Genomic DNA, 21686 nt, shown 5'->3' on the forward strand with positions numbered 1-21686 from the left:
ATTTCAATACAAATAATGAAATTAAAAACTCATTTAAGAAAGCAAAGTTAATACAAAAAAATATTAACATGAGGTAAATTATGTTGATACATTTAATCCAAAACAGATGCGCAAAAACTGACTATGTGACAACAAGGACATTTTGTGTAAAGAAGCAACTTAGAAAAAAAAAGGTTTAATGCATCTTTGCTGTTTTGATTTAACTATTTTTTTTAGTTTCATTTGTAATGTTTACTGTTATACCATACGGGATTACCGAAACTTGGCGAGACTGAGAAAATGCTATTTCCGATTTGATGGAAATGTTAACAAGCTTCTGAAGCCCTATGTAAGGGAACCTATTACGAAATAAAAGTTGAGAGTGGAAATGTCGAATTTGTCAAAGACAGCGCTTTACAGATTGGCGTTGAGGTATTACTTTGAAGTCCGTGACAGTCTATTTTTTTTTATAACATCTTTTTGATGCCGCATTAGTTGAAATTAAATCGTTAGTTGCATATATTAAGAAATACCTTTTTTTTTTTATACAAAATCATTTTTTATTAAAAGTTCAAGAAGAGTAACTAAATCAATTTTAGAATGCTTTCACTACGAAAAACGAAATTAAGTATACGTCAACAATAAAGCAACCTAATTAAAGACAGGTTAAAGTTTAATAAATATATAATGTATATGTTTACTTTTTTCAGTCCTAAAATTTTACAATATACCCATATGATAACAAAAAAGTCAAGACTGATAGAGTACAAATTAAGATCTTAGACAATAACTTACCATTCCATATACACAATTTGAAACATTTTGGAATATTTTTCGCAGTATCTGCAAGCTTTTTGCATGATCATGGCAATAACTATATATTTGGGGAAAGGAGCAGGGAATCTTGTATCAATTGTTACGTTCCTATAAATAATTGCTTAAAGTTGTCAACGGCTTTTGTCGTTGATCTTCTTGACAAAATCACACACAGCAAATTTAATTATTCAATCATAAATAACAGTTCATTTAGTGAATCAGATAATTCAATATAATACAAATCTAGAGGATGTCCCGAATTGATTTTCACGACATCTAGAATAATTGTCATTTGACTGTCTGTGTAACCAGAATAATATCTTTAATCAGTATATAAATACTCAAGAACTGGTAATCGTGCTACAGCAGAATATCCCCTTCATTTACACACAATAGAACTAATGAACTTCCAACATTTTGCTGACAAATATGCAACTCCAAGTCCTAATAATAAAGTAGGACCTTTCTGTCAATTAGATCATTTACTGTATTCGGGGGGGTAATGGTGCGAGTGTTTTGAACAGATAACACTTTTACTGGGGCGGTAACACTTTTGTTGCTTCAAAGAATTGATTCTGGCAGAAACATATATCTCTGATTATGATTATATAGAGAATAATACATGGCAAAATCCGTATCATATGTCGTATCATCCCGAGACATCAATATCAGCCCAAGGGCATTTAGGCCCGAGGGATGATATTGGTCGAGGGTGATACGGCATGTGATACGGATTTTGCCATGTATTATACGCTTTATCATATATTTCAACAGAAGAGTATTATATTATATGAACTGTTTTCTGATCCATAGCACTGGGTTACCTTCAGTTCTGCTTTTGTCTTGTTTCAAAGCCTTCAAGTAAAATAAGCGCTCAATTATTTGGTTACCTTACAATTTGCTTGCTGTTGTTTTAAATATATTTTGTTTATTATTGTATTTATTTGAGTGTTTTGTATTTTTTATAGTTGCAATTAGTGTGCCAAAAAATATGAAAATTTGATGTTCGTGACGTCACATACAATATGAAAACTTGACGTTCGTGACGTTACATACCAAACAATGACGTCATTCAAAAAATTGACCTAATTTTTTTTTTTTAAATGGTATGCGATACGGGTTTTACCATGCGATACGGAGTATACGATACGGGTTTAGCTATGCGATACGGGGTATGCGATACAGGGTAGGTGATACAGACTGGAAAAACGAACCTTTATTAGATATACAAAATAGCTGTATTTTGTACTAAATATATGATAAAACGTTTTAATGTTTATTAACCACTACTAAAATCATATCAGCAGTTGGTATTTGCCTTCTTTTTTTGTTGGATAATTTTTTTTTCTAATATTACAAATTTTGTATCTGTTTATTTTGTTATATTTATATAAGCAAAACCACGGCTAAACTTATTCCAATGTAGATAATTTTCACGCAAATGTTTCAAATTGCTTTATTAATATTTAGTATTATAAAACAATTATCACAATTTTTATTGTTGGAAGGAGTTTTATTTCTATTACGAAATTACGTACAAAAATGGACATAAGTCTTCGATGCATGATTTTTTAATTAGTTGTTAGTGGCTTTGAACTTGCTGTCAGTTAACTGTGAGTACTCTCAGATCTGTACCTAGTGTCTTTTTGTTGTTGGGATGTACAAGTACCCGGCCACGTCCACTTGTATTTTTGTCCATCTGATGAGTGAAACAAAACAATATTCTAAATGTTGGTTAAGTAAGATGATTCCGTGGCACCGGATTCAATGAATTTTTTAAGTAAAAACTAAAATAAATAGTTTTAATATTTCAAATAAAAAAGCGTCAAAAAATTGACAAAATACATTTGAACGTAACATTGCTCGTCGGCGTCGTAGTTTTTCATGATTGTACTTACAACTCTCAATGTTTAAGGATTTAGAATTAAATAAAACCCGAATGCGATGATCCCTGTAACATAATTATTCTTATTGATGCTTGAATTGTGAAAACATTCGCTGCAATTATACAATTATATATACCGTTCCTCTAAATAAAGGCAACAGTTGTATATCGCTGTTAAAAAAGTCAAAAATCGATTGAGAGAAAACAAATCCAAATTACTAACTAAAACCGAGGGAAACACATCAACTATTAGAGGAAAACAACGAAATAACAGAACTCAGAAGTGCAACAATTAAGAATTGAATGCTTCTTTTTGTAACTTCATTGGGGTGTAAAAGCGTTGACCGAAGTACATTTTGTATGAAGCGTGGAAGCGCTTAATTCTAAAAATGTGCTCACGGTCAACGCTTTTACAACCCTATGAAGTTACAAGAAGAAGCATGCTATGCTTATAATCGTATTTGTTTTTAGCTAGGATCATGAAAACACGATGATTTTTATCAAGTTTTTATTTAACAAATGTTTAATTCACCTGTGCACTTTATTGCTGAACCTCTTGTCATCATGGATGATAAATTTTATTGACTAAAGAAAAACGCGATATGTGCAGTTAGCCAAATAGAATAACATATTATAATGACATATATATCTAATGTTATTATTGTAACATACATAGAAACGAACTATGAGATAACAACTGTCATACTCCTGACTTGGTACAGGACATGTTAAGTGGTAATTTCAGAACATAACGCTTTCAATGCTTCTGTCAAATTTCTTTCGACTAAAGCTCTGGAACTTTTCACCTGTCTCTGTATAGGTATTTGTCGGTAAATACTACTTACGTACATTCGTGGTTTCTTCAATTGTAGATTATATAGGTTAAGCTTTTTAATGCTTGCCATCTAACTTCGATTGGTGAGCTATATATACGCGAGAAGTTATGAAAGTAGTAATATTGTGTCAAAGCCAGATTAAATATGCAATACTTGGAAATTTACCCTTGTGAAATAAAATCCAAAAGTCATGAAGAAAGGATAAACGGAACAATTATATAAATATAGATTATACAATGGGTTCGGAAAGGGATATATTTCCATAGAATTAGAGAAAATCATATGAAGAACAAACAATAGTTAACAATTCTACACAGCTACATTTGCTTAGATACTATTTCTGTACCAAAAATCTGTAGTACTGGAAATCTACTTTTAATATTCAGTACTATTTTGTTACTTTAAAGTTATTTTAATATTTAGGTACCTGTATTTTACAGTACTTTATTTGTACTTGAAATTTAGGTACTACAGATTTTTGGTTACTGCAGTTACATTTTCAGCATTTTGAAAGTTTTTCTATTTCAAATTTCTTAAAGTTATGATTTTCAAACATGGACTATTGTATTATTTCTGTACCAAAATATTTAGTACAAATCAAGTACTGTAAATTACAAGTACCTAAATATTACAATAGTTTTAAAGTAAAGAAATAGTACTAAATATTAAAAGTAAATTTCCAGTACTGCATTTTCTTAGTACAGAAATAGTACCTATGCAAAAGTAGCTGTGTATAGTATGATTTAAAAATGTAGCGGCATACTGTGATGTAGTAAACGACAACTTAATTCTTTTTTAAAACCCGTTGAATCTGAGACTGATAGCCCTGCGTTATCTCAGTAGAAAATGTTAAATGTTCATCTTTATAAGAGTTGAAGAAAATGGTTGTTTCTAAACGTATACATAGTATTACTGATAAAACGTTTTGTCTTTGGTTCTGATTTAAGCTCTTGAGTGATGTCTTGGTATAGAAATGTTGGACATTCGTTGTACCCAGTTAAAGTTATAGCTTATTATGTAAAGTAAATTGTAAGCATTAATGGAGTAAATTTGACTTAGAAAACAATCCCTCAAGTTAAAGTGTATATCATGTCTTTCGAATCTGTAAAACAAATTGATGTGTTTATGAACTTTAATAACTTATCGCAAAAGAGGGACGAAAGATAACAAAGGGACAGTCAAACTCATAAATCTAAAACAAACTGACAACGACATGGCTAGAAATGAAAAAGACAAGCAGACAAACAATGGTACACATGACACATAGAAAACTTAAGAATAAACAACACGAACCCCACCAAAAACAAGGTGTGAAGGTGACATTTTTAAAGAAAGTTAACGTAAAGATTGTAAATTTCTTTAATTTAAACATATAATTTATTTCAGGAGTGTAAAGCTTGGTGTTTTCATCGATCGAATGTTATTGAACACTTGCTATGCTATAATTACTGTAAAATACAGACAAAGTTCCAGTTTGTTTACAGTTCTCTTTGTTATCTCCCTTTATAACAATTGTATGGTAATGGGGACATCATATCTCAATATTTTACCGTAAACCGAGAAACCCGAAAAGTTGATAATACATCAACAAGTTAAACGGATCGCAAACGCAAGAGTTAATATTTTACCAAGATTACAAAATCAATGCTTATCTGTTATCTTATACAAGTCAATATCAATGACCATGAACTTAGTTGAAAAAGCTAACGACAAGACTTGTTTTTGTCAAAATTTCCCTTATATAAATGTACTATTAGATTGTTGCTGCACCCATTAGGGATGATGATAAATGAAAATTGTCAATAAGTAATTAGAAATAGATGATATAGTACGGTTATGTACTTTTGGTATATATATTTGCTTCCAAAAATAGTAAAGTAATTGTCTGTCATTTACAGTGAAATCACTTTCGGCGTAAACCGGAAAAAACGTTAACTTTTCTTTTCCATATTTAAATCTTGGATTTTGACATCAGAAACGGGAATAATACCTTCTTACTCATCCAGAGCATTTCCTATTGTTGCTCGGTTGCTGTTTGTCATTTTTTGGTTTTGAATTTGTTTTTATGAGACTGCCTATTAACATCGTCGTTTTACATGTTTTGTCATGGCATGTCATTGGGGTTTTTTTCTTCGACTTATGATGTTTCATTGTCTACTTTGTTTCGTTAGTCTCGTTAGGACATTTACGTATGCATACGGGGATACGTGTTACTTTCAGTTCAAGGAGTGTCGGTTGTCTACATAAGAAAATGCCTGTACCAAGTCAGGAATTTGATAGTTGTTGTCCATTCGGTTAATGTGTTTGAGCTTTTGATTTTGCCATTTGATGAAGCTTAGGACTTTCCGTTTTGAATTTTCTTCGATGTTCAGTATTTTTGTGATTTCACTTTTTGGTATACTATTGTATTTAATAATAAAATTTTGGTAATACTATATCGCTTTAAATTTTCGTTAAATATTTGCCATTGAACTTCACGTTACCAACAGTGGTCGATTATATTAAATAGCAAGAGATTTTATAAAATCGACACCAATACATTATCAATATTATCCAGTTGCAGACTTAGTATTATACTTGCAGCACTTTAACTTAAAATGGTATTGACCATATTGAGTCATTAACCGTCTGAATGATTGGATATGTGATTTGACCTTCACTTGATCTTAAGATTTATTTGCAGAGTCGTAAGGGATTGTCTTTTGTCATCAATGTGATTGATGGTAATCAACATCAAAACAATATGTCTGTCTCCGACACATTAGTAAATATGAATTTCCTATCAGGATTGGTCACCAACCCTGAGTAATTATTCACAAATTAAGGAGACAATTGTTCTGTTTAGCTGTGTTTGTATTGTATATCTAAAGTCGTATTAAGAATGCACTTCTACAGAATTGACGTGAAATATGAAAATTGTAATATCAAAATTTGCACTTACAATATTTTGGAAATTTGTTTTGATTTAACGAATATATCTCATTCGTGTAAATCTCTGAATTGACAGGTTATACTTTAGTCCTTTTTGGTTTATGAGCTTTTTATTTTTATACAAATTATAAACTTCTAAATATTTTGACAATGAGCATCAGTGAAAAGATGTGTGTTGTCGAAGCACGCACCTGGTTCTGCAACATTGGTACCGTTAATGAAGAAAACAGGCCATGAGGGTGAAATCAAGGACCTTCTGTTTCCACGCTAAAGATACGAATTTCGTTCAACTGACTTTTTTGCCATTGTAGTTACAATAAAAATAACCTTGAACGATTATTGAAGTTGCTGTACTGTTTTTTCACGTTGACCAAACGAAAGAACTTGATAGACATGGATAGTTGAAGGCCGTACGGTGACTTTTAGTTGTTGGTTTCTGTGTCATTTGGTCTCTTGTTGAGAGTTGCCTCATTGGCAATCATACCATAATATAGATATCATAATTAGACGTGTGATTTCTTCATCTTTGAAATAGTCAATTACAAAATTCCATTGGAATTAGAAAAAAAAGACGAAACGGTTGCATTCACCACTATAAAACTAACGGTCGGTACCACACAAAGTACGAAAAAGGTCATTTTAATGACAAAAACTAGAAAAAAAATCATGTACTTTTAACTAGAAAACAAAATTAACTTATATAATAAAGTAAATGATTTAAAAAAGAGGTCATATAATTCTTATGGTTTTTTCGATTACCTAGTATTTTTTTTTGTGAACAATTTTATGTTCGTTTATGAACAAATATAGTTCTAAGTGAAGAAACTGTTTACGGCATGATTCAGAACAATAGATAAGCACGAAACTGTAAATGCAGTTATATTCTGTAATTGTAGAACACTATGTTATATTTTAGAATTTCTTCATGTATTATTCTAAGCAACAGAGAAGTCGAGGTGAAGGTATATTGTATTCTTTTCGACAACAGAGAAAGTGCACTGACTATTTACTGCTTTATTCAGAACAACAGAAAAACTTAGCATCATTCATAGCTGTGTCATCTCCCGCTCCTTGAGCCCCTTCTATACGGCTCTGAATACCACAAATCGCTGAGTTCAGAGGACAACTTTCGCTCCAACCACCATATGTCCCAAATTTTCCATGTCCTGGGGGAATGTCAAGGTCAAAATCCACTTCCTGTGCAAACTCGCGACATTTAAATCTAGCCCAGTTTGCAGCAGTATCATCAAGTCCTTGCTGTAATAAATTATCTCATTAGCATAAATCTCACCAATTAACACTAGAAAGTTCAATTAGTCATCTAAAAATCCCATATTTTTTGTCAGGATTAAGACCGAATTGGTTATGACACTGGCTTTTCTCTTTCCAAGTACATAACGACGGATGTCAATAGTGAAGCAGGTGAAACAGGAACACACTACCATAGGTTTTGGTTGCTTTCTTTTTGGTTTACCAGCCAAGTAGTCAGTACTTTTGTGTTGACATGATTTCTCATTGATATGGTCAAAATTTTAAATTAACTGTTTATAAACTTTCAATTTCGAAATTAAGGATTTTCTTGGAATAGATTACCTTAGCTGCATTTGGTAAAACCTTTCGAAATATTGGTTCTTCAATGCTCTGAACTTTATACTTAATTTGTTCTTTTTAACTTTTCTCATTCGAACGTTAGTGTTGATTTTTTTGCAGACGAAAAGCTTCTCTGGAGAACACAATTTTAATCCCGGTATCTGTGATAGGGTTCTTAGATTACTATGTTGTGTTTTATGGAATGTTGTTTGTCTTGTCATTTTTTCTTTTTTCTATGGTGTTGTCCGTTTTCTGTTGACCTTATTGGTTTTTTTTTTGCCCCTTTATTTCTTCTTAATGAAGCGGTATCTGCTTACTCATCCGGAGCACCACCAGTTTATGACAGGGTTTGTGTTGCTCAGGTATCTGCTTACTCATCCGGAGCACCACCAGTTTGTGTTGCTCAGGTATCTGCTTACTCATCCGGAGCACCACCAGTTTATGACAGGGTTTGTGTTGCTCAGGTATCTGCTTACTCATCCGGAGCACCACCAGTTTATGACAGGGTTTGTGTTGCTCAGTCATTGATTTTCTATGTTGTTCTGTTTAGTATTGTTTGTTGTCCTTTTCTTTTTTAGCCAAAGCTTGTCAGTTTACTTTCGACTATATGAATTTGAGTGTCTCTTTGGGTATCCTTCGCCTCTGTTTTATTAAATTATAATCCTGTAAATTGGCGTACTAAATTATAATCCTGTAAATTGGCGTACTAAATTATAATCCTGTAAATTGGCGTACTAAATTATAATCCTGGTACCTTTGATATCTATTTACACCACTGGGTCTTTGACACTGCTGGTGTACGTTTCGTCCCCGAGGGTATCACCAGCCCAGTAGTCAACACTTCGGTGTTGACATGAATATCAATAATGTGGTCATTTTTATAAATTTCCTGTGTACAAAAGTTCAATGATTTTCTTATCCCAGGCATAGATAACCTTGCTCTTCACTTTTGTACTTGTTGGGCTTTTTAAATATTTTGATATGAGCGTCACTGATGAGTCTTATGTAGACGAAACGCGCGTCTGGCGTACTATATTATAATCCTGGTACCTTTGATAAATATTATTGTAGTTTATTTACCCATGGCGAAGACTAGTGAAAATTTGTTTTTCGATATATTTGGGATTGGTTCTTTTTATTATTGAATACGAATAAAATAAGTCAAAGATGTGAAAATAAAGGATAATTTAAAGACATTCAAACGATAAGGTATACTATGTCGCTTAGACAATAGGCTATATTTTATATATATTTTGTCCTTTAAATATGTATAATTTGTTCTGAAGTACATGTATACATGATATATTACCTGATTAGGTTCCACTTGAAGTGAAAAGGCATTTAGGAAAAGTCGACTTTGATTAACATTCTGGCACTGTTTTTCGCCGATCCAACTTCCCCACTGCCCTTCTCCTGACTCTACGTATCCAGCGTAGTGAGGACCATCCAATGTTTCACATTTTAACAATATTGCGTTTAAAGCAGTGTCATCCAGGCCTTGTTGGTAACTTTCTATCTGTAATGTTATTACTATGTAGTAGCGTTTCTTTTACTAAGTAATTGAGTTGCTTAATTGTTAAAATTGTCTTTTTATTATCATTAATTTACCTTTCTTTATATCAAGAATTTTTAAAAAATCCCTAAAAATTAAATTGATTAAAACAAGGATTTGTTTACTTTACACATCTTAGATAAAATCAACCTTTTTCGTTACGCATGTTACGGTATTTAACTTTATCAGTTTAACTTTTTTGGTTTGGTTTGCCTTGTTCAGTTTTATTATTTGTATTATTAAGAAAGAAATAGAAGATTATATGTGTGTAGTATTTCGATAGGAGAGAGTATAGAAAACGTTGAAACACAAAATAAAATATGACTGTTTAATGTAAGTTATTATTGGCATAACTAACCATTTGAAGTTAAGTTTTCATTCTAGAATGTGGAAAACGATTGCGTATGTGAAGACTTTTGATGTGTATACTAGTATAATATGTAATCACGATTTGTTAACCAGAAATTTAAGTTTTTATTTGGAATCGATTTTACCTTCATTTGTTAATGTCTTGTAGAGTTCAGAAAAACGTAAACTAATTCAACAAACATTACAAAAAAAAGAGGTAAAGTGTTTTTGGATTGCAGAATGCGATAATGTAAAATCCAAATAAGGACATCATTTGAGGAGAACAAAAATTGTGAAAAATATTTGTGTTATACAACAGCTCACTAACCTTCAAATTAAATCCGACTGCATATGCGCCTTCTGCACAGTAATGAGGAGGATGCCAGTCCCCCCAATGTCCACCATTCCCTGCTGTTAGAACTTTTACAACCTTCCGTGGGGCGTCATGGTCTATAAGAAATCCTTCATTCAAATACAATAATAGCACGGCAACAAAATACTTAAGACCCATTGAAACAGTATATTCTTATCTTAAGATTTAATCTTGACATTGTAAGATGATAAAATTAAAAAGATAAGTCACACTTGTAAAATGTCAATAAAATATCATGATTTTCTTTTAACTGGAAAAGTGGGTATTTATGGCTGGTGTTTGAGTAGTTCTGCTAATCCATTATAACAGGATAAAGTTTAGTTTGGCAAATGCTGGCCCGTAAATGGACTAGAGTCTACCTCTGGATATGTAAACCTGTGTCTATTGTTTGATATATAGATTTAAATGTTCGTGGATGAGATCATTCCCATTTTATTATGATGTTTTCGTCCTCATATATGTTCGTTCTATGCTACAAGTTCACATTCAAAGTAGTGGAAAAGGCAGAAACATATGATTTTTTTTAAGAATTTCTTTTCTATATGAATTTACTTGAATAATAAAGGCAACAGTAGTATACCGCTGCTCGAAATTCATAAATCGATTAAGGAAAAACCAAATTCGGGTTACAAATAAAACTGAGGAAAACACATAAAATATAAGAGAAGTACTACAACACAACATTAAAATGTAACACACACAGAAACTAATTGTAATACAAATTGAATGGCCATTTTCCTAACTTGGATACAGGACATAACACATTCGAAACAAAACTGTCGAAAGGCTCTGTAAATCTTTTCCTTCACCATGGTAAGCCTCATTCCATTTTTTTATATATTTTTCTGACATTGACTGAATTTTGGAATGAAAAGATACTGACATGCATGCATGCCGATTTAGAAGGTTCAACCAAAAAAACCAATTATAATATTTTCTGACACTGAACTTTGAAGTTTATTGTATATTTATAAAAGTTATGGAGATAGGAATGATATGAAAAGTTTATATGCCCTCAAATTAGGATGAAAATGCAGACACTCGTATAAGTGTGTCATTATAGTTCTGTTGGGGGCCATTTGCAATTTTTCATTTTGCAATTGTGTGCAAAACTACAATAAATATCATTTTAAGTGAAACGAAACTCCATTCGGAATAGTTTATGGTATTCATTTGTAATGCAAAAATAAATTTTATTTATTGACTTCTAAATTTGGAAACGAAAGAACATTTACTGTTTTGGAAATAAACTTCAGTCCGGAAGATAAAAGGAAGGTGCTTTAATTTTGTTCTTTTTGCGTGAAGGTAAAATACCTGTATTGATTTGTTAAATGTTTAATTAATTTGATGATCAAAAGAAAACATTCTAATTTGTATTATCGATTTTTGTGAAATTGGTCATTATAAGAGGCGCTTAATGGTGCAACGAGAGATGCAAATTTTATATTTCCTAAAATTGTTTCTGAAGAACATGCAAGTATTTATGTGTCTGCGTTTCAATGGCCCCATTCATAAAATAAATAATAAACCTCAAATCAATTCGATCGAAAGCCTGCAAATTAAAAAGCAAATCGGGGGAAACTATTGAATCACACTTTCCACTGATGGAAATAAAGTAAAGAGGGTAAAATACGTACAAAATTATGTAAACCATACTCTCACCCTACCGCATGTTTATCTTCAAGTTCTTAAACATTTTTACATCAACAACAAACAATATTCTGTGATATAGTGCTGACTATATATAAATGCACATATTGGGTTTCTCAACCAAACATAAATAACTAAAAACGACAACTAGACACAACCATAGACATAGTGTTGTCTAACATAGTAACATTTGATCTCCATTGATTTTCATCATATATAAAATTTTGCATTCCATTTTTCATACGCTATAACAATTTGATATACATTTTGCAAAATGGATTGTGCGAACTGACAATAAAACGTCCCAATTAAATCCCCATCTATTAACAGGTATTGTATATGCTAAGCATCTATAGCGATGTAATACAGCTTCCACCTGTAGATTCAGTTCTAATATATGAATTGCTATAGCAATGCAATGCAATATATCAAATGTATGTATCAAAGATATAACAACTGGATTAAAGAAATGATTGTCGGTGACCTTTTATCAAATCAATTGATTTTACCAGACTGACAATGATCGGCTTTTCAGCTTGTTTTAGCAGTAGGAATATCGACTTTCCGATGTGTGTTATAATATCCCAACACGAAGATGCCGTTTTAATTGGTATGCTTTAAGCTGTGTATGTGATCATTTTCATGTGTCGCGGCAATATCTTCCATTAAGAGACTCGTCTAACGATTTAAGGTAAGATGTTTTGTTTTTGAATTGCGCCATCTTTGTTGATTATGAATGTTGATTAAGCAATCCAAAGTTGACTGCAATGTGTAATCGATGTATTCGGTTAACGACAAATCATATCTAGGAACAGAAATATGCATCAATTACGCAAAAATAAAGGTGCACAGATGTTTTATTGTGTGATATAAGTTTACGTATGATTTTTATGATTTAAATAAGAAAAAAAGGAAATTTTATGAAATATTTTAAAAGACAATCGAGAAAAAAATTTGGATAGAAGGATGAATTTAATAAATAAAGACTGTTGTTGGAGATGAAACAAACATATGCAGTAATGTAGACGAATTTAAGTTGTTGCATTTACAGACTTCATAGACAAAAAATAATGACTATACATGTGTACCTAGGATCGACTTACATTATAAATATTATTTTTCGTTTCCAGTATCGTTAAAATGTAGAGTTTATTATTGACGATAATCAAGTTTGAAACAAAGGCCGACTTATATGCAACTTTAATAATCTGTTGGTACACAATAAATGTTTTGACAAACAACTTTAATATTTTAATGTAGCATGTTGGAAAACATACTGATACATGTATCTACATCTAACCAGCAAGTATTTGCATTCAGTCAGCATAAGATACAAGGCTATTTTGACTAGCAATGCTTATTCTTTCCAGAAAAGCTATGCTATCAGTATTCTCAGTCTTTGAACTATCAAAAATGTCATTACTAGACGTCTAGAAATGGACTTCTGGTTCTATGTATGCCTTTTATAACAAAAAATGCACAACATTTCGGAATACTATTATATATTTTTGTAAAGGGCCAGCCGAAGTCCGCCTACGGGTGTGATATTTCTCGCTTAGTTGACGACCCATTGGTGGCATTGAGCTGTTGGGTAGGGTTGTTTCTCTGAATTATTCACCAGCAATTTAGCTGAGTATGCCTGCATATGATATCATTTACTGATGTGTTCGAATCCATATACATTTTTTTATTTTAAAGTTTAAAGTTTCCCGCCGATTTTTTTTCTAAAATCGGATCGCGTGTATTAACTAGATGAGTGATAAAACTGTTTGTATGCCACAGCCGTAGCAGAGGGAGCATTAAGTTTTATCCTTGTCTGTTTGTTTGACCGTACGTTCCAAAGCTCTAACCTCGTTTTGTTTCAAACAAATAATATGAAACTTCTACACAGCGCTTATTACAATAAAACACAGATTAAATTTAAATTTCGTGGCGTCACTTGTACCGTTCTAGAATTATGCCCCTTTATATAAAAATAGTCAAATTGCTGAATTTTTCGTTTCTATTCTCTATCTTTTGTTGGCATTGACCAAATTTTATGAAGTTGACATGAATATCAACTATATGGTCATTTTTATAAATTTTCTGTTTACAAAACTTTGAATTTTTCGAAAAACTAAGGATTTTCTTACCCCAGGAGTAGATTACCTTAGCCGTATTTGGCACAACTTTTTGGAATTTTGGATCCTCAATGCTCTTCAACTTTGTATTTATTTGGCTTCTTAAGTATTTTGATCTGAGCGTCACTGATGAGTCTTGTGTAGACGAAACGCGCGTCTGGCGTATAAAATTATAATCCTGGTACTTTTGATAACTATAATGATACCATTTATAAAGATACATTCCAATACCTTCTACATGAGCTTCAGTCTGCATTCAAAACACCATTGAACCTTTACATTTCAATTCAAATAATTTTCCTGTTATAATGGGATTGCTTGAAAATTTATCTTACAAATATATCCTTGTGCAAAGAATTGCTAATGAACTCAATTTTAAATTGAAAATGTTATGCTGTATAAACCTGTAAATTGAGGCTATATTACAATCTATAAAAGCAATTGTGCGTCTCAGATTAATTTGTAATTAAGAAATTAAGATTACATATAAGAATAACGTCAAGAGCTTGAATACACATAGATCACAGAAGCTGGTTTAGTGGTTCAGATGAGATTTTACTCATCAGCAGCCCTTTTCCAAATCTAGCCTACTTTTAAAGTGCCAGTCTGCCTAAGAATCAGGCAGTGGTGAAAACATGACCAAAAAAACCCACCCAATTTGACATTGATTTCAATTCATAATATGTAGTTATGCACAAAAATAACATTCATTTCTGTTTTCTGTTCTGTTAATAGAAGATACAATTTGGGTGAAATGCACTAGAAATTAACAACTAAGGGGAGATAACTCTGTAATTTGCTATCATTCTAACCAATTTTCTAACCAAGTTATTTGATATTACCAGACACACACAAACGAAAGACTAATATTTTTTAACTCAGGATGATAGTTAGTATTAAATAGAATGATTAGCTCGGTGGGTTATTTCTGATCATGTTTTGATTTTGACCTAAATTGCCTGATTCTTACAAAGACTGACACTTGTTTAAAAAGAGACTTTGTTCATAGTGGAGGAAAGGCAGCACCCGAACAATGAAAGTTATTAAATTTCACATAGCTCAATCAAGTGAGCACGGTGCAGTTGACGCTGTTATTGATTTCAATGGCCTTAGTTAAATAACGTGTAGGGAAGTCCACGATATGATTTTTGGAAAGCATAAAAATAGTTCTATCGGGCTGAACTTCAGTAAAAAAATAGTATAAATATTAGCTGAGTGCTACATATTCTTACAAAAAACTATTTACCATTTCGATATTTTTTCCCTCTAAAATTCATGTTAATTTTTCGGTTTACAAGTTTTTACTGTGAAAATGAAAAAATCTTACAATTCAGATCTGTTATGTATGAATTATTTACTTCATCGTCATAAAAGAGACACTTCAGTGTATTTCAATATGAAATTACTGATAAAAGCGTTGTTGCTCGATAGTAATTTCTTGGGAATATTGTTTAGTTCTTTTTAATCCTGTTTTCAATTTTGAGAGGATAAATTATGTTAAGATTTATCTAAAAGCTTAGATTTGATATTGCTTGATCCCTTCAGGAACATGTTTCTTGTGTGTACTTCACATAAGTGTATTTTGTTTTAATATTTAAGATATTGCTGTCAATAGTTTAGTGTTTAGGTTTCCCGTTAGAGACGTTCGAAAATGGGTTTAATCTCTAAAACAATAAAATTATCTTTAAATATCGAATAATTTCCTTGGTTAATTTATGAGCTGTTTATTTATCAGCTCACTAGTCACCTAAACACTCAAGGAAGTGTCAAAAGTCTAATGAGTCATGTTTTCGCGGTGCTGTTTTGTTGTATTTTTCTGTTATCAGCTTCAATCTGATATCCAACATTATTTTTTATCTTTTCTTTATGTATTTATATTATTCGTTGTTTTTGTACGAATTTTATTTTTATATTTAATTATAAGTTTTCTAAGAATCGAAGTGTTCTAGTAAAAAATAATATAGAAAAGTATTGATTACGGTTGAAATGAAACGATACTGGTTTTAGTTTTAATGTTGGTATCGGTCAGGCATAAATTTAGAAAATCATCTAAAAAGGAAGTATCAACTCATGGGCAGTTATACTGACTACGGGAAAATGTGTTTATTATACACAGACTTTTGAAGAAATCGTCAATTATATAAAAGCAATTACCTTTAATAGCTGTATTTGGCAAAACTTTAAGGAATGTTTGGCCCTCCATGCTCTTCAACTTCGTACTTTATTTGGCCTTTTTAATTTTTTTGGTATTGGAGCGTCACTGATGAATCTTTCATAGACGCAAGTGCTTAATAAGTTAATAACACTCCTGTAATCTATATATATGATGAGTTTATTTAACTATCGTGGATAAACTCGGTGTGTCCAATTACCTTTAAATTGTGGTGATTTTTTCGCTGGCTGTTCCATCTGCTTTACACAGTCAGGATACATTTCGTTTCAAAGAAATTTCGCCGGAAGTACTGCTGACCTACTTTTAATTAATCTTGATTGGAAAACAGGAATTGTTTAAATATTAAAGTCAATGAATAATTTACAATATGCTATTCCCAGAAGTTCCACATAGCTCTGTATCAGCAAATAATGGTTTTAAACTTTCATTAAATTATGGATGTCGAGGTTTGGATTCAGATTTTTTCCACATTTTGCTAAACAAAAATACAATGACGTTATAAGTACACGCGTTGCACATGTTACCACTTATCTTCCTCATACATGTACAAGTCCTTATCCGTATTTGGATACACTTTGGGTCCTTTAGGTTTGATCAGCTATATTTTTCCACCTTTATATATATGTTTTTTTTAACTAATTTTTCCTCGGGCATTTCCGAAGAAACGTTTATTATCAACATACGCAGCTGGTGCAGTAAAGATGGTACGGTCAATGTTATTATACTTGAAAAATTGCAAAGTAATGAAGACGATTTAAAACTAAAATCAAACTTATCAAAGTTACCAGGCATCCAATTGTGAACACAAGACGCTTGTTTTGTCTACAAATATAAATATATCTTTGCAAATGTCGTCATGAATTTTGTGGAGCATGTTTTCCTGAAAGACATGCATTTAACAAAATATTGTGAATTGGTTTATTTTACCTTTATCATGAATATATTTATTGCTGGGGTTTTTCAAAGGATCAATATATTTTAAATAATAAATTTACTAAATTGACGGTTTATGAATTGGTAAATTATTACTGACTAGATTTGTGTTCCAACTTCCCCAGTCAAAGTCAACCTTAGATGGATTTGACTATAATGTGTAAGTCCTTTTTAGTCTTATTAGTTATAACGGTCAACTGGTTTGGTGTTTATTCATCCTTGACTCTCAGATTTTCGCCTTCCAGAATGGCGCTTTGGATGCATTCAATTTATATAAATTAAATGTTCATTTCATTGTTTTTTAAAGTAAATTGGATAGTACACTTTCACCATTTGCAAATGCCGAGAGAAAACTTCAATACGTCATAAAATAAATAATTTTGATGACAATTTAATCTAATGTGAGTTATATTATCAAAAGCGTACACCTAAACTATCAATACTGGTTAATAGGGTGCTGAACAATGAAAATCAAGTTAAAGTCCTAGCCATATTTTCAATTTGCTTTGAACTAAATTGAATTACGAGTCTCGCTAACTGAAAAGGAACTTAAAACGCACCACACTCTCGGGCAAAAATGGCATTGGGTAGTTTTGCTGCTTAGTTTATACCATTTTGGTTATAATGCGTTGACACTGACGTTATAAAGTTCAGATTTCTCAGACTTTTAGTCACGAATATGACGAATGAAGTATATAACAGAATCATATGTTAAGAACACGAAAATCATATCATATCATTTTTTTAATATCGAGTTTTGTTAATCAAGCAAAACCATGCTGATCTCAACTAACATCACTAACAGCACTTAAACCAGCCAGATTAATACATTTGTGTAAAGTACATTCAATATTGAAGCTTTTAATTTAAAAACCCATGATTTCATATTTCAAATATTAATTTGATATTTGCATTCTGAGGTCATATGAAATATGAAGCGTCAATAATAAGGGAATACATTTGTACTCTAATAGTTCTGGAAAGGTACAGAATGTAATGACAGTCATATATAAATGCTTTCCAATATAACTTCATATTAGCTCTTGTTGATAGTTGTCTCATTGGCAAGCATAGTTACCATGTCTCCTCGACTTTACGAAGGTTGAAACTATTTCCAAAGTTTTTACTGCTCTAAACGTTTTTTTTTATTATTATAATTGATTGAAATTATATAGTTTTACAATCGGGCCATTCAAAAGTGTTTCGTGAATTTTCAGTGTGCCGAGCGATTTGTATGTTTAACCTGCATATACAAGATAACAAAAGAATTGTCTATAGCAAATCTTTAAACGATCTTTTTGCAATTGATAACATCTAAAGATGTGGTATGTGCACGCCTGAATAAAAAGAATCGGGGAAAAAATAAATCAGACATTTTATCGAGAGAGAGAACAAATATTTGACATTCGAAGATCCGTTTGGAACAGCTTTTAACGTTTAATAATTTAAAATGTCAAAATAGATTCCAATTCAACAATAAAATGAAACAATTCCGTAGTTATATAATATGTAATTACGTAATTTAAAACCAATTATAACACCTACCCGACATGTTTTTCTTCAATGAACGAGGAACAAATTGATCACGGATATCCTTTTGATTCTATTTTCAAATTCATTAAGTATTTATAATGTCATTTTATATAGCTTGATCAGACCCATATTTTTTAATTGTACAGAAATTATTAGACAATTAATGCATATATACTTAGCATTATACTTTTCTAAATTAAACATCCTTATTACTTATTACTTAAAGAATTTGGGTTACATTAGATTTCCAGGTTTTTGAAAACTTACATAAAAAAAAAACAGTACATTATTTTGAAAAAGAGAACTCAAAACTCGTGCATGCCAACAATTATTACTCTGCATGGTTAAAATCAAATGCAATGTATGCTGATGTTTATTACGCTATATATAGATAATGAAAAATGGATTTAGGATCATTTTTTGGTTATAAAAAGGGTATCGTGCATATTGAAGCCCGCTGAATGTTTGTGCATGTTCTAAGTCAGGCACCTCAATGCAGTTGTTATTTATGGACACAGGCAAAAAAAGAACATTCGCTATTTTGCCTGCTTTAGGTAAGCGGAACCAACTTTTATTTAAATGATTTTGTTTGCAAATATACAATTCAAAGAGATACTGACTATTAATTTAAAATCAAAATTTGATTAAATAAATTTTATGAAGATAACTTGTATGGTTATATGTATTAAATGTTATTGGTTATCGTCTTGTTCATTTTCAACTGCACTACAACCAATCTCTTTTTCATATATGCAGTGACTTGTAACAAATAAAAATTAGAAGGACAGTGCAAAACTTTAATGACGTTTAACAATATTATCTATATACTTTTTTATAATTCACGTAATAAATGATATGAAAGAATAAAACACTACAAAGATATTGGAGTGCCAGTTTTGAGTCGTTTGTAGACGAAGCAATCATTTGACATATGCTAAATATTAAGCCTGCTATCTTGGATGAGTTTGTACAACCAACGTGTAGATGATTTTGGTGGTCAATTTCAAAGTGTTTTATCCTCAAGCACAGAAAAAATTAGCAAGATATATATTGCGCATTGAAAAACTTTATTTTTTAAATTTCCAATGGCCTTCACCAACTTTGTTATTGATTTGACCTTCCATACGTTTTTATGTGAGCGCCATTGGTGACAAAACGAAGTTCTGGGGTACTTAATTACAACCATGGCATATCTTCGTTGAGTTTTTTTGTTAATTGGAACATTAACAACCTTTAAAAAAACTCTGTACAAAAATAAATACCCTCTAAATGAGGCCTTACATTTGCTTATATTACTCCATGAAACATTAGTGCAGATAATTTTTACTGTCTATAATAGCTATAATAGCTTGTTTTTATCGAACAATTTCATCTTAATTACACGGTAGCCTCGTTACAGATTGAACAGATATTGAAAGCGACGATGTGACAAATCAGTGAATATCATTTATAATTTATCTATATATTGATCAACTTTAAGTTTTCCATCATGAAATAATTTGATGTCCATTAAAGCTTACACTGATATTGTATATGTCAAATGCACGAGTTTTGATCTACAACAAGGATTTGGGCAGATTTCATTCAAAAAAGTTTTTATTTTTTTATTTTTGAAGTATTTGATTTTATATCAGCACGTACCTTTCGTGACGCAATTAGCAAATAGATATAATGAAATACTGTCATTATCGAGTTTAAGTTCCTATTTACGATTCCTTTTTTATCTGGCCTTGGCTAGTCTATAGTTGTTATCAGAAAAGATTTTAATACCCATTTTCACAATAAAAAAAAACAAAAAAAACAACAGACTCCGACAGTAAACACATTGTATTTGTGCAAAATATGATTTAGTTTTAAAAGTTTATCGAACTTCGAGAAAAGATCACCTTGAGCATATATCATCTTTCTTTCCTTATATATGAAAGAATTAAGTAGCTTTCTGAAATCACAAAATTCTAAGCAATTCTAAGTTGATCGTCTCATCACTTAAATTCCGCAAAAAAAGTAATTTATTTTTGTACCTGAAATCATGACAACCTCTGTCTTTCATAGTTTTATATAATATTTTAAATTACATAGAAGTGAAGTAACAAAGTAATTTTTGATTACCACATTTGGAAAAACTTTAGGGATCTACTATCAAAACTCAAAGCGACGTTTGAAGTTACGGTTTTGTATAAAAAGTTAATTCAATGAAATCTTTAAAAATAAAGAAAAATAAAAATTCAATGAAAATCCGCTTTAAAAAAAGCAATGAAATGAAATACATGAGGATAAAATTAATTTTAATCTCAACTGTTTCAATAGCATCAATAATGGTATTTATCTTATCTACTATTTAAGCAAAATTAACCTGGACCATAAAATATTTGAGAAAAATGTGTTTGCGCCACTAGTTTTCAAAGTGAATAGTATCATTTGCGCCCAAAATAAACGATTACGCCAATTTGAACATACGCGATTCTCTCTTCTTTTTTATCATTTGAAATGTAGTTAATGGCGATTCGAACAACACTTGAATGTCTTATCTGTAAATACGTCCTCTGCGTTCACAAATTCTTCATCCAAATTCCAACTTCATTAGAAAAATATACACTCTTTATGATGTTTTAGCTAAACTTGGACAGGAACTCTTACTTATACTGTTTCTCTGCAAATGGATTGTAAATTTTAAATAAATCCGAACATATCGTCGTTTAACTTTTTCATACCATACTCACCTGTCATTTTATTTTTTAAGCAACGCTAGCCCCATTGGTTCTACAAATGTATGAATTATACTCTCAATGTAGCTAAATTTATTTACGATACATATGTGTACAGATATATGAGCGCAAATGAATTCCAGATTTGGCGCAATCGACGCTCTTGGAAAATAATACTTCAAGTAGGTCCAAATGAGACATCTAAAAAATAACAATTGTCACAAAACGACTGCTGCCAAATTATGTCTTTATTGGTTATTAA

At 31.3% G+C, this 21686-nt stretch overlaps 1 protein-coding gene across 1 annotated transcript; it reads right to left on the reverse strand.

Annotated features, from left to right (window-relative positions):
• Positions 1-7445: 7445 nt before the first annotated feature.
• Positions 7446-10474, reverse strand: LOC134714238 (vitelline membrane outer layer protein 1-like). Its single transcript, XM_063575479.1, has 3 exons — positions 10266-10474; positions 9347-9553; positions 7446-7704 (listed from the first exon to the last, which is right to left on the reverse strand). Exons 1-3 carry the CDS (start codon positions 10446-10448, stop codon positions 7462-7464), a joined length of 633 nt encoding a protein of 210 aa, XP_063431549.1. The 5' UTR covers positions 10449-10474; the 3' UTR covers positions 7446-7461.
• Positions 10475-21686: the final 11212 nt, after the last annotated feature.

Source organism: Mytilus trossulus, chromosome 4, assembly GCF_036588685.1.
Source record: "Mytilus trossulus isolate FHL-02 chromosome 4, PNRI_Mtr1.1.1.hap1, whole genome shotgun sequence".
NCBI classification, from domain to species: domain Eukaryota; kingdom Metazoa; phylum Mollusca; class Bivalvia; order Mytilida; family Mytilidae; genus Mytilus; species Mytilus trossulus.